Source organism: Desmodus rotundus, unplaced genomic scaffold (genome assembly GCF_022682495.2).
Source record: "Desmodus rotundus isolate HL8 unplaced genomic scaffold, HLdesRot8A.1 manual_scaffold_300, whole genome shotgun sequence".
Classification (NCBI taxonomy): Eukaryota; Metazoa; Chordata; class Mammalia; order Chiroptera; family Phyllostomidae; genus Desmodus; species Desmodus rotundus.
In genome coordinates, this window is record NW_026527369.1 from 45395 (window position 1) to 58759 (window position 13365).

At 61.8% G+C, this 13365-nt stretch overlaps 1 protein-coding gene across 1 annotated transcript; it reads right to left on the bottom strand.

The window, feature by feature from the left end:
• Positions 1–3595: 3595 nt before the first annotated feature.
• LOC112303981 (testis-specific Y-encoded protein 1-like) lies at positions 3596–11723 on the bottom strand. Its single transcript, XM_053917808.2, has 9 exons — positions 11683–11723; positions 9542–9641; positions 9327–9413; positions 9104–9206; positions 5349–5582; positions 4352–4449; positions 4072–4183; positions 3809–3954; positions 3596–3709 (listed from the first exon to the last, which is right to left on the bottom strand). The coding sequence occupies exons 1-9, from the start codon at positions 11721–11723 to the stop codon at positions 3599–3601; spliced, it is 1032 nt and encodes a 343-aa protein (XP_053773783.1). The 3' UTR covers positions 3596–3598.
• Between the last annotated feature and the right edge of the window lie 1642 nt (positions 11724–13365).

Sequence of the window (13365 nt, forward strand, 5' to 3'; positions counted from 1 at the left end):
GCACGGCGGCTGATCCTCCCCAGCTCCCTCCCTGCCCCGCCTTGCTCTACCCAGCCTCACCTTCAGATCGATCATGAGGTTTCCCCGTGTTCTTTTTCTCGCTCCCTGATCATGGCGGACAGCTCTAAGTGCTTGACAAACTGCTCTAGGTCAAGGAGCCTGCAGGCAGGGTCCTGAGCAGGGAGCGGCTAGGAAATGCAGTGTTTCTGGAGAACAGAGTGCCATCGCATCACCTCCGTTTTCCCCCTAGGCCCATGCCTTGTCCTCACAGGGCAACGGAGCCTACGGTGGCTCTCCTTTGCTCCATTCCTGTTGCTCCCGAGAGGGGGGTTCCTGGCCCTCAGAGCCCCCATGGGCAGCCGAGCCTCCTCTTCATCACGCCACACACTCCTGCCTCTGACTGAGCATGTGGAACCTCAAGGCGCCCTCCTGCAGCCTTACTCACACAAGAACCTGTGCAGTACGAGCCTCGGTGTGTGTCCTGGTCTGGACTGCACTGTTTCCATGGAGATGAGGCATGCCCTCAAAGCTCTGCATCTGCCTGTGGTGCCCACCCTGAGCTCTTCTGCACCATGTGGGAGCTCCGGAGCCCTTCTGGAAAATGCCCGTATCCTTTGCAAAGTAAGCCCGCTGATGCCTTACTCCGGGCCCTGCTCTGGCACCTTGTAGTCCCTGCGGTGCGGCCCCGAGGACTGCGCTTCGGCCCAGAATGCACACGTGCGCTGATGGACGTTGCTTCTGAGTTCCAGGTGGGACTTTCTCCTCTAAGAAGCCCCACACTCGAACCCAGAGAAGGCCCTGCTGGCTCGCTCATTCAAGGGCTCCATCTCCGCCTGCAGCGCCCCTGGAGGCTCCAGTGGCGTCCAGGTGCAGGGCCCCATGGGTCAAGGCCCAGCCTGCTCCTGTTTCGGTGAGTGCTGGCCTAGCCAATGTGCTTTGGCCTGGGCCCCGCCCTCGGGACCCTCCACCCGCCGGTCTCCCGGTGGGTCCCGCCGCTCTCCCCGCACCAGCTGTCCCCCAGCAACCAATTGCCCCTGCAGCCTCTCCTCAGGGTGATTCTGCCCGTCCCTGCTCTCCCTCAGCAGAACTTCGTGTTACCCCACTCCTTCCACAAACAGAGTGTGAGCCTCTACTCGTCCTGCCTTCTTCTCACTTCTAGCTCTTGAAAACTCTCTCCCCCTACCACCGCTTCCACTTGCAGGCCCTACGCTTCTCTCACTGCTACTCCTTCTTGGCTCCCTACTGCAGCACAAGCTGCGCCTCCTCCAGCAACTGCTCTTCAGTCACCACCTCCTCCCTCCACACTTGCAGATTCCACCAGACATCCTTCCTTGCCACCAGCACTTCGCCCTAGGCCAAAACTGTCCCACTCGCATGAAGTCATCCACTTCGGCACCAACGTTGCCACTTCCACCTGTCCACGCTCTGGTCGCTGCTCTTGCTCGCACTGCTCAGCCCTCTAAGGTCCGTGTTTGGACCTCAGGCTCCTCATCGTCTTCAGGTGGTCTTCCGCCACCACCTCCTTCTGCGCGCGCAACACCAGCTCCTGTAACACCCGGACCCGCATTCCCGCTTCTTCCCCCAACCCCTAAGCTTCCACAGCTCCTCTCTCTCTCGTTTCCCCTCCTGGGCGTTCTGTTCCTCCTCCCACACTGATTGCTATTTTACCCAGCACCTGCCTGCTCGCTCCCTACCTCCAGATCTCCTCTCCCACCCCCCAGCTGTTCCTCTGCTGACACATTTCCAAAGACCCTCCCCCACATGAACCAACCACACATCCAGTGCTAACTCCTTCCTTACCACCGTCACCTCGGGCACAACCTCTTCCCCAACTACCAGCCCCTCCTGCACCAAGTCCCCCAAGGTGCACTTCCCTCCTTCTCACAGGCCCTTCTCCACAAGCCTCCTCCGCAAGCGCTTCCTCCTCCATGCCTTCGGCTTCTGCCCAACGGCCTCACCCCGCTCTTCCATCTTTGCCTCCCTGCTCGTCCTCGGAATCCTCCTTCTGCACCACTTACCCGCCTCCCACCCCCTACCCCGTAGACTTACTCCTACTCCCACCGGAACTCCCTATCTGCACACTGCTACACTTCCAGGCATCGCCCTCCCCCTTCATTACGGGGAACAACCACAGCCCTACTCCAAGGCCACCATGTCCCCTTCCACCAACACTTCATTCCCTCACCTCACCTCAGTCAGCTGCATGAGGTCCTCCAGATCAAACATTTCAGCGCTGCCTCCGCCCTCAGCCCTGGGGCATGGATTCCTGACACTCATCCTACAGGAACACGAAAGCGTCCCCTCCGGGCAGAACTGAAGCAGATCCTCTTATCTGCGACTGCACCTCGGAGCCCGGAGCCCGACACTCTCTGTCACATCAAGTGCCCATTTACAAGCAGAGGCAAAGGAAGGCGCCTGGGGAGTCCCTGAGTGCACACATGCAGCCTACCCGCTGCATAAACTTCGTCCTCAGTCGAGGAACTACGTAGCAGCAGGTGTTGGGAGCACGGCAACTATACAGATGGACAAGCCCAAAGTACACTGACAGGACCCTATCTGGATTCTGGCTCATGACCCTGAGCTGGAGCTGCTTGGGTGAGGAAACAGGTTGCTGAAGTCGTAAGGTGGCATGGACGGGGCCGTGATGGGGCAAGGGAGTCTGCAGGCCCTGCCCGGCCTGCTCATCACACATCTCCTCCAGTCAGAGATGGGACCGTGGGCAGGATTCCACGTGCACTGGATGTGTGAATGGGGGCGCGGCCCTTGTGCTTAAGAGTGGCGCGTGACCCGGCTACAAAAGACACAGAGGCGGAAGCACTGCTGAGACCTTTATGTGTCTTTCCCCGTCACTCAGGCACACGGTGCCATCTGTCTGTGCGTCCACATCCACAGGCGATCCCCGGGGCAGCCTTTGTTCCTGTGCGGGAAAACCACACAGAATCCTTCGGCCATCACTGGCGCGGGAAGACCGCGCCCAGGCCGTGTCCTCCCTGGCCGGTTGCATGGTCTGCCCTCTTCACCGCATGCTCTGGACTGCCCCCCCGAGACTCTCACCCCAACAAGAATGCCCAGTCGCGCACTCAGCGGCAGGGGCACACCACCCAATGGTGGTGTCTCGGGCCACTCTGTGACCCATGGTGTCCCCAGTCATTGCACCGTGCCCTGAGAGGCCCCAGGACGTGAAAAGCGTGCTGCCTGGAGCCTGAGGCCACCAGAAGGTAGGTGGGATCGGCTGAAGGAGCCCTGGGCTTAGACAGGGACCCCCGGGCCACAGGCTGCAGAGCAGGTGCAGCATGGCTGCGTACAAGTTTGTGTGGAGAGCTGGGGAGGGGGCGCGCGGTACGGCGGCCCACTGAGTGCTTCCGGGCCCCGGTAGGGGGGCGCCCAAATTGCCAGAGACAGGGAATCGCAGAAACGTGTTAAAGTATCCCGCTTTGGGTAAGCACTCCCTTGGCACAGGGGCCGGCCCCTGCCCTTTGAAATATCCCCGCGGACCACGTGGGGCCCTGGGGAACGTCCAGATGTCCTGAGCTTGACTTTTCCCTGCTGTTTCTCAGAGGAGTCTCCTGGGTGCAACCACTGACTGACCTGGGAACGCCTAGCCCCTGGGCTCCTCGGCAACGGGTCCTCTTGCAGCTCCCTCCAGTGGGGCCTTTGTACCCCTGAGGTAGTGCCTCAGGGGACTGGGCCACAGGTCCTCACTTATGAGCTGAAATGAAACAGCCCCTGCAAGCACTGTCCCTGACAGCTCCAAACACCCCGGGGCCTCCAGCATCGCCCTTTCTGACCATGGCCAGTGCAGCCTCACCTCAGCAATCTTGCCCGAGCCAGGAAGACTGTGCTCTGACAGCCAGTTGAAGAGGTTGACGCTGCTTGTGTCCTGCCTGCGGCTGGGAACTCCGCGTTCATAGTCCCAGAACCAGTCGACGGCAGTGGAACGAGTGGCCCGATAGCCTGAAGCGAAGGACCTGCCTGTGTGCTTTCCTACTGCCCGGTGTCCACACCGGTCTCCCCACCCCACCCCCTTCTCCTTGCCCTCTCCCACACCCGAGTCCAGCAACCCCACCTCACCTGCAAGGCTCACATGGTACTCCTTGATGATCACTTCATTCAGGAAGTAGGGGTTGCTCCGAAAGAAGAACTTCAGCCTGCAGCGGTGCTTCGGACCAACCAGTTCCTGCACCTGTGGAGACGTGGTGGGCGCAGGTGTCATCTGACCCAGCTGCCTGACTTTGCCTGCTGGCGGGAAGCACCCGCCTCCCCCCCTCCCTTCCTCCCTGTGCTCGGACCACTCCCGCCTGGAGCCCAGGCCCCCCACACCTGACTGCCCCCTCTGCCACCCCAGTCTGACCTCCACAGTGAGCAAGTACTCAAGCATGTCTTCGTCTTGGTCACTGATGATGGCTGATATCTGGGGGTGGTTCTGAATCTGCTCTTTGGTCAAGAAGCCTTCAGAGCCAAGGCCACGCACAGCTGAGAGCCACGGATTTCGACTGAACCCGAAACAGAGACTGCCGAGGCCCTCCCACCTGGACTCCGCACGTGTGCCCCTCTTGCTGTGCCCTCCCCGACTGCCTTTACTCACACTGGCTCCCCAGTCTGCTACCTCTGGGCTCATGTTCTCCTGAGGCTGCCTGCACTGCGACGGCAGGCGCCCCCCTCCACTCCTTCCCAGACACCAGCCCTTCGGGAGGCTGTGCTGGCGCAGAGGACTCAGCGCTGAGGTCCTCTGCCCGTGCCCCTTTCCCTGTCCCTTGGGGTCCCAGAGAAAGCAGTGCGCCTGTTCCGCAGAGACCGTGTCACCACGCAGTCGTTTCCAGACACCCCCTGCGCTGCAGGAAGGCAGCGTTCCCCTTTGGAACTCCCCCAAACAGGCGGCTTGCCACCAAAAGGGTGTGTCTGCGCGTCTGTGTGTGTGCACGTGCCCGGAGAGGCTCGCCTGGGTGTGCCTAGGGAAGGAGGGTGGGAACAGGCTCTGTGGCCTGCCCCCAAACCTTCTTGGGACCTGCCGTCTGACAAGAACACGGGAAGGAAGGCATCAGGGAGGTGGGCGCGGGCCACGTGTCTCCTTCCCCGAGCCCCCTGGGCAAAGCTCTCCTCTGGGCTCTTGGGTTGTAGCAATGCGCCCCGGATATCTGCAGCGCGGGAATGGTGGCTGGTGCCCACACCTTCTGCTCTGACGGCCAGAGACAGCCCTTCCCTCCCTGCCCGGCCCTCCCTCTCCATGCCTCCCATCACCCGCCACGGCCCCCTCTCCCCTGTCTTCCTATGCCTCTGCAGGTGCCAGGCTCTGTCCCTCCCGCGCACAACCCCCTCACAAGCCCGGACCCTCCTCCTCGCCCTCTCACCACAGCCGTCCTCCTCCACCATGCCAACCACCACCACACACAGCACGGGGAAGGATATGGCTTTGGCCCAGAAACCGGGGATGCGCTGGATGACGCTCCGCCTACGCTCCAGAATGGGCTTCCGCCGCTGGGCCGTGGCCAGCTTCACAGCAAGGTAGTCCCTGCGGCCTCGGGCACTCTCGGCGCTCAGCTGCCACTGCAGGGCCTCCAGCACCTCCAGTGGCGGCCCGCGCGCTGCTCCCACCTGGCTTCTCCTCGGCCCTTAATGGGGCCTCTTCTGCAGCCGACTTCTGGCCTCCTGCCCCCACTTCCAGCACCTGCACGAGACCCCGCATGTCCAGCACCAACCCCGCCCCGCAGCGCCACCCTCCACCCAGCCAGGCTCGCCCCCTCCAGCAGGCTCTGAGGGCCTGGGCTTCTGCATAGCATTCGCCCTTCCCTTGTAGCGATCCTTGGCCAGCCCTCCGCCACCTGGCCCCCCAACGCCACCCCCCGGCGGCCGCCACGGTCCCCTCGTGCTGCACTGCCCTCGGCACCCCCGGCAGCCCTGTCACCTGGAGGGCCCTGGCAGGGGCTGTGGTCACCCCCATAGCGCACGATGCACCGCCGATTGCGTGCCCAGCAGGACTCGCCATGTCTGCGGGCTCGGCGGCCGGGCAGCTGCCAAGGGGCACCGCCCTTATCCCTGCTCTGTCAGCATTCCTGGGGCCCTGGCGACCCCAGGTTCTGGCGGGATCCCGCGCGCGCGCCTGTACCTTTCAGTCGCCCCCTAGTGGAGAGGAAGACCAGGGATCAAGGAGCGGGCTGTCAGCCACGCCCAGCCTGCTCGCCTCCTCTGGGGTCCTCCAACCGAGGCTCCCCTGAGCGGCACACTCCTAGTCCCGCCTGTCAGCCCCCCTCCCTTGCGCAGCTAACCCTCTCTCGCATCAAGGCGGTGCCCACGAAGTTCACTCTCTGACCTTCTTGCGGCCCTTCCCTGGCCGTGGCCGTCTGCTGTGTGTTTCCTGCAGGTGCTAACTAGAGCTGCTCACTACCTCTTCACCTCTCCATGGCACCTTCCCAGGGTCCCTGGGTAAACCAAGGGAGAGAGGCACAGGGACGCGCGTCCTGGGAGCAGAGGCTATTCCTGGGAGGACAGCCCCTGCAAGGGGCCGGGGCCAGCCAGAGGGAAAGCCCGTGCCAGAAGAAGACTCTGGCCTCCCTTCAAGAGGGCAAAGAGCCAAGCAAAGGGTGCATTCAGTCTTTCTGTCCATGTGTCACCTTCTCCCTGTTCCCTCTTTCAGTCCCGCTCCCTGTCTGTCCCTTGCGCCCCGGCTCTCTGTCCCCTCCCCACCTGGGGATTCCAGTGAGCTACAGCAACACGCTGCCTTAAGTAGGGCAAGGCAGCTCCTTCTTACGGGGTTGCTGCGTTTCACACAGCACCCATCTGGCCCTCTGCCCCAGTGACCCGTTCAGGTGTGGGAATGCCGTTGGGAACTCTGCGTCGCCAACTCTTTCTACCCTGCTTCGCTAAGGGAAAGATGGGCCCCAGGTGTCCCCCATTTCAGGCTGCGTTGCTGAAAGAAACTAAGGCCTGCTGGCCCTCTGAGAGCAGGAGTGAAGGCAAGGGGTTCGTGACCGGTATGTCCCCCTCTCTTCAGCTACCCTGCATTTCTCACGCGCCCCTGCTCTCGAAAATCTGCCCTTGCTCACGGACATCTAACCCGTTCGTCGCAGGGGACTGGTGCCCGGGGCCGGTGGGCTCCACCGCTACCGGGAGCGGCAGGGCGAGTAACGGGAACCAAGGGAGTTCACGGGCAGAGCCAACGCCAGGCTGTGGGGTAGGTTTCCAGGGAAGGGTGCAGGAGTAGGAGTGTGAGGTGTGTGGTGGCCGGCCCGGGAGGCTGCTCAGGCCCTGCTGTGTGCAAGCAGGTGCCCGGGGCAGCGCCACGCAGCACTCAGTCACACCAAAGGGAGACGTGGAAATCCGTGTCAGCGCACGGAGGTCTTGCACACTGAAGCAGAATGTGCAACGGTGGGGCACACCCCGGAAACCAAAGTTGACGTTCCTGTCAAGTGAAGGTGCAGCCGTTCAAGCAAGGAGAGTGCACAGAGGCTGAAACACCTTGCGGTGTCACTGGGTAGCCTGCTGTGTGCACTCCACCCCAGGATGTTCGGCTTGATTCTGCCAGTGGGAAAATGAGATGGCCTTCCGTGAGGGTGGTGGTATGGGTGGACCTGTCATCACATGGCCATTATGAGGGTTGCACCTGTGCCGGGGGGTCGGCTGGGCTGCAAGTAAGGGGTGGGGGTCAGCCGTGGGGCTTGCAGACTGGGCAACATCTGGACCACCCTCCAGAGAACCCGTATCGTAGGCAGGATTGCATTCCTTCTGCGTGCAGGAGCAAAAGCCCGCAGGGCCATCGGCCGCTGACTGGGAGGGGCCCGTCCTGCCTGGCCCAGCTCGCCAAACCCTCGGGCTTCCCTGTGTCACCCAGGGTGGACGGAGTAACTAACCCTCACTCCCACGTAGGGGAGAGATCCCCAGCGGGGATGTTGATGGCCGGGCTCGTCCCAGAATCACTCAAACATTGCCCGAGTCTCGAATTCCCCGGAAAGCTGTGCGCGCAATCTACGCTCTAAGATGTGCAGTCCATGTGCTTCTTTGCTCCTCGTCTCAAATGAATCCGAACACCGCACAGAGTGCATTTGTGGGTGATTTGCACATTGCATGCGGATCGAAGAGCCCAACCACAGGGTCCCTCACCCTGGCCTGTGCCCTGTGTAACTAACAGGAGCCCCGAGGGCGAAATGTCTTTCACAAAGGTGCAAGCCTCTAGGAATGAGAGAGCATGGCACCTGCAGCGCAGACCTCTTCGATGCCCTGCACCCTTGTGTTCAACACTTTCCTCCACAATGACCAGGGTTCCGTGGTGGTGGAGGGCGCAGGAGGCCCAGAAGCATGCCCGCGATGGCTGTGAGGATCTGAAGGGGGCACAGGAGGGACCTCGAGGAACCTCTCATGCTTCCTACACATGTGTGGGAGTGGAGGTGGCAAGAGCATTGTGCAGGCCACCGATCAAGGGGTGGAAGGTGGGCCGCAGGGTGGGGTGGTTGGCCTGGAATGGGAGGTCAGGGTAGCGGAGTCACCGCAGCAGTATGAGTGCGGAGATACTCTGGGCACGCACGGTCCTTCGTCCAAGGCGGGCTTCGCCAGACAGAACCCGCTTTCTACTGCACCAACGAAGTGGTGCAGGCTGCCGTTTGCAATGGAACGGAGGCCCGCTCGGGCTTCCCGTCTTACCCTGATGGCCTGGAGACCCTGGGGTCCTGGGCTTTAGTCCTCCCTGTCTCGACGGGTCCAGGGAAGAATGAAATGGCCCATCTGTGGGTCACTCCTCCGCAGAGTGCCCTGCCAAGGGTGGTCTCCTCGCCAAGCTGCCCTTTCTCCTGCGCTTCTCCTGCCGCCAGCTTCCTCACACAGGACTGCAGAGGATTGGGCCACAGTCCACGGCAGACCCACTTGCAGAAGAAACAGAAAAGGTGAGGGGCCGGGGCCGAGCTCTCACCCAAATCCTAGACTGCTGGCTCACACACCAAGGATTTTCCCCGGCATTGCCAGGGAGGCCTGACCTCCGCAATCCCGCAGCACCCCACCCCCCCCCCCCCCCCGCCCCCCCGCCGCCTCCCCCCGGCCAAGCTCTGGGATGGGGAACGACAGCAGTGAGGACTACGGCCGCACGTCCTTAGGGCTGCCCTAGCGGTGGGTCCAGCACCGCTGGGTGCTGGCGCGGGTCCTAGCGCTGCCTCCAGCGGAGAGGCTGGAGGCCTCTCATTGGTCATGCTCACGGCCACCGAGTGGCCCGGCAAACGGACAGCCTAGACCGTCAGGAAGAAAGGCAGCTGGAAAGAGGGCCGCCTGCAACAAGTTCAACCCGCCGGCTTCTGCCAGCCATGCGGGGATCCTGCAAATATCAGGATGTCAGGGAGCCTACTGACATACGGCTTCACAATCACATCACAGAGGAAGTGGGACCAAGTGCCAAACAAGAGCAGGGTCTGGCCTCGCTCACCGCCTTTATCCACCTGCTGGGAAGAGTGGGCGCCCAGGGAGGAATCTCACTCCAGGTGCGTGCCATGTCCTGTTCCCGGGCACGGCGGCTGATCCTCCCCAGCTCCCTCCCTGCCCCCGCCTTGCTCTACCCAGCCCTCACCTTCAGATCGATCATGAGGTTTCCCCCGTGTTCTTTTTCTCGCTCCCTGATCATGGCGGACAGCTCTAAGTGCTTGACAAACTGCTCTAGGTCAAGGAGCCTGCAGGCAGGGTCCTGAGCAGGGAGCGGCTAGGAAATGCAGTGTTTCTGGAGAACAGAGTGCCATCGCATCACCTCCGTTTTCCCCCTAGGCCCATGCCTTGTCCTCACAGGGCAACGGAGCCTACGGTGGCTCTCCTTTGCTCCATTCCTGTTGCTCCCGAGAGGGGGGTTCCTGGCCCTCAGAGCCCCCATGGGCAGCCGAGCCTCCTCTTCATCACGCCACACCACTCCTGCCTCTGACTGAGCATGTGGAACCTCAAGGCGCCCCTCCTGCAGCCTTACTCACACAAGAACCTGTGCAGTACGAGCCTCGGTGTGTGTCCTGGTCTGGACTGCACTGTTTCCATGGAGATGAGGCATGCCCTCAAAGCTCTGCATCTGCCTGTGGTGCCCACCCTGAGCTCTTCTGCACCATGTGGGAGCTCCGGAGCCCTTCTGGAAAATGCCCGTATCCTTTGCAAAGTAAGCCCGCTGATGCCTTACTCCGGGCCCTGCTCTGGCACCTTGTAGTCCCTGCGGTGCGGCCCCGAGGACTGCGCTTCGGCCCAGAATGCACACGTGCGCTGATGGACGTTGCTTCTGAGTTTCCAGGTGGGACTTTCTCCTCTAAGAAGCCCCACACTCGAACCCAGAGAAGGCCCTGCTGGCTCGCTCATTCAAGGGCTCCATCTCCGCCTGCAGCGCCCCTGGAGGCTCCAGTGGCGTCCAGGTGCAGGGCCCCCATGGGTCAAGGCCCAGCCTGCTCCTGTTTCGGTGAGTGCTGGCCTAGCCAATGTGCTTTGGCCTGGGCCCCGCCCTCGGGGACCCTCCACCCGCCGGTCTCTCCGGTGGGTCCCGCCGCTCTCCCCGCACCAGCTGTCCCCCAGCAACCAATTGCCCCTGCAGCCTCTCCTCAGGGTGATTCTGCCCGTCCCTGCTCTCCCTCAGCAGAACTTCGTGTTACCCCCACTCCTTCCACAAACAGAGTGTGAGCCTCTACTCGTCCTGCCTTCTTCTCACTTCTAGCTCTTGAAAACTCTCTCCCCCCTACCACCGCTTCCACTTGCAGGCCCTACGCTTCTCTCACTGCTACTCCTTCTTGGCTCCCTACTGCAGCACAAGCTGCGCCTCCTCCAGCAACTGCTCTTCAGTCACCACCTCCTCCCTCCACACTTGCAGATTCCACCAGACATCCTTCCTTGCCACCAGCACTTCGCCCTAGGCCAAAACTGTCCCACTCGCATGAAGTCATCCACTTCGGCACCAACGTTGCCACTTCCACCTGTCCACGCTCTGGTCGCTGCTCTTGCTCGCACTGCTCAGCCCTCTAAGGTCCGTGTTTGGACCTCAGGCTCCTCATCGTCTTCAGGTGGTCTTCCGCCACCACCTCCTTCTGCGCGCGCAACACCAGCTCCTGTAACACCCCGGACCCGCATTCCCGCTTCTTCCCCCCAACCCCTAAGCTTCCACAGCTCCTCTCTCTCTCGTTTCCCCTCCTGGGCGTTCTGTTCCTCCTCCCCACACTGATTGCTATTTTACCAGCACCTGCCTGCTCGCTCCCTACCCTCCAGATCTCCTCTCCCACCCCCCAGCTGTTCCTCTGCTGACACATTTCCAAAGACCCTCCCCCCACATGAACCAACCACACATCCAGTGCTAACTCCTTCCTTACCACCGTCACCTCGGGCACAACCTCTTCCCCAACTACCAGCCCCTCCTGCACCAAGTCCCCCCAAGGTGCACTTCCCTCCTTCTCACAGGCCCTTCTCCACAAGCCTCCTCCGCAAGCGCTTCCCTCCTCCATGCCTTCGGCTTCTGCCCAACGGCCTCACCCCGCTCTTCCATCTTTGCCTCCCTGCTCGTCCTCGGAATCCTCCTTCTGCACCACTTACCCGCCTCCCACCCCCCTACCCCGTAGACTTACTCCTACTCCCACCGGAACTCCCTATCTGCACACTGCTACACTTCCAGGCATCGCCCCTCCCCTTCATTACGGGGAACAACCACAGCCCTACTCCAAGGCCACCATGTCCCCTTCCACCAACACTTCATTCCCTCACCTCACCTCAGTCAGCTGCATGAGGTCCTCCAGATCAAACATTTCAGCGCTGCCTCCGCCCTCAGCCCTGGGGCATGGATTCCTGACACTCATCCTACAGGAACACGAAAGCGTCCCCTCCGGGCAGAAACTGAAGCAGATCCTCTTATCTGCGACTGCACCTCGGAGCCCGGAGCCCGACACTCTCTGTCACATCAAGTGCCCATTTACAAGCAGAGGCAAAGGAAGGCGCCTGGGGAGTCCCTGAGTGCACACACATGCAGCCTACCCGCTGCATAAACTTCGTCCTCAGTCGAGGAACTACGTAGCAGCAGGTGTTGGGAGCACGGCAACTATACAGATGGACAAGCCCAAAGTACACTGACAGGACCCTATCTGGATTCTGGCTCATGACCCTGAGCTGGAGCTGCTTGGGTGAGGAAACAGGTTGCTGAAGTCGTAAGGTGGCATGGACGGGGCCGTGATGGGGCAAGGGAGTCTGCAGGCCCTGCCCGGCCTGCTCATCACACATCTCCTCCAGTCAGAGATGGGACCGTGGGCAGGATTCCACGTGCACTGGATGTGTGAATGGGGGCGCGGCCCTTGTGCTTAAGAGTGGCGCGTGACCCGGCTACAAAAGACACAGAGGCGGAAGCACTGCTGAGACCTTTATGTGTCTTTCCCCGTCACTCAGGCACACGGTGCCATCTGTCTGTGCGTCCACATCCACAGGCGATCCCCGGGGCAGCCTTTGTTCCTGTGCGGGAAAACCACACAGAATCCTTCGGCCATCACTGGCGCGGGAAGACCGCGCCCAGGCCGTGTCCTCCCTGGCCGGTTGCATGGTCTGCCCTCTTCACCGCATGCTCTGGACTGCCCCCCCCCGAGACTCTCACCCCAACAAGAATGCCCAGTCGCGCACTCAGCGGCAGGGGCACACCACCCAATGGTGGTGTCTCGGGCCACTCTGTGACCCATGGTGTCCCCAGTCATTGCACCGTGCCCTGAGAGGCCCCAGGACGTGAAAAGCGTGCTGCCTGGAGCCTGAGGCCACCAGAAGGTAGGTGGGATCGGCTGAAGGAGCCCTGGGCTTAGACAGGGACCCCGGGCCACAGGCTGCAGAGCAGGTGCAGCATGGCTGCGTACAAGTTTGTGTGGAGAGCTGGGGAGGGGGGCGCGCGGTACGGCGGCCCACTGAGTGCTTCCGGGCCCCGGTAGGGGGGCGCCCAAATTGCCAGAGACAGGGAATCGCAGAAACGTGTTAAAGTATCCCGCTTTGGGTAAGCACTCCCCTTGGCACAGGGGCCGGCCCCTGCCCTTTGAAATATCCCCGCGGACCACGTGGGGCCCTGGGGAACGTCCAGATGTCCTGAGCTTGACTTTTCCCTGCTGTTTCTCAGAGGAGTCTCCTGGGTGCAACCACTGACTGACCTGGGAACGCCTAGCCCCTGGGCTCCTCGGCAACGGGTCCTCTTGCAGCTCCCTCCAGTGGGGCCTTTGTACCCCTGAGGTAGTGCCTCAGGGGACTGGGCCACAGGTCCTCACTTATGAGCTGAAATGAAACAGCCCCTGCAAGCACTGTCCCTGACAGCTCCAAACACCCCGGGGGCCTCCAGCATCGCCCTTTCTGACCATGGCCAGTGCAGCCTCACCTCAGCAATCTTGCCCGAGCCAGGAAGACTGTGCTCTGACAGCCAGTTGAAGA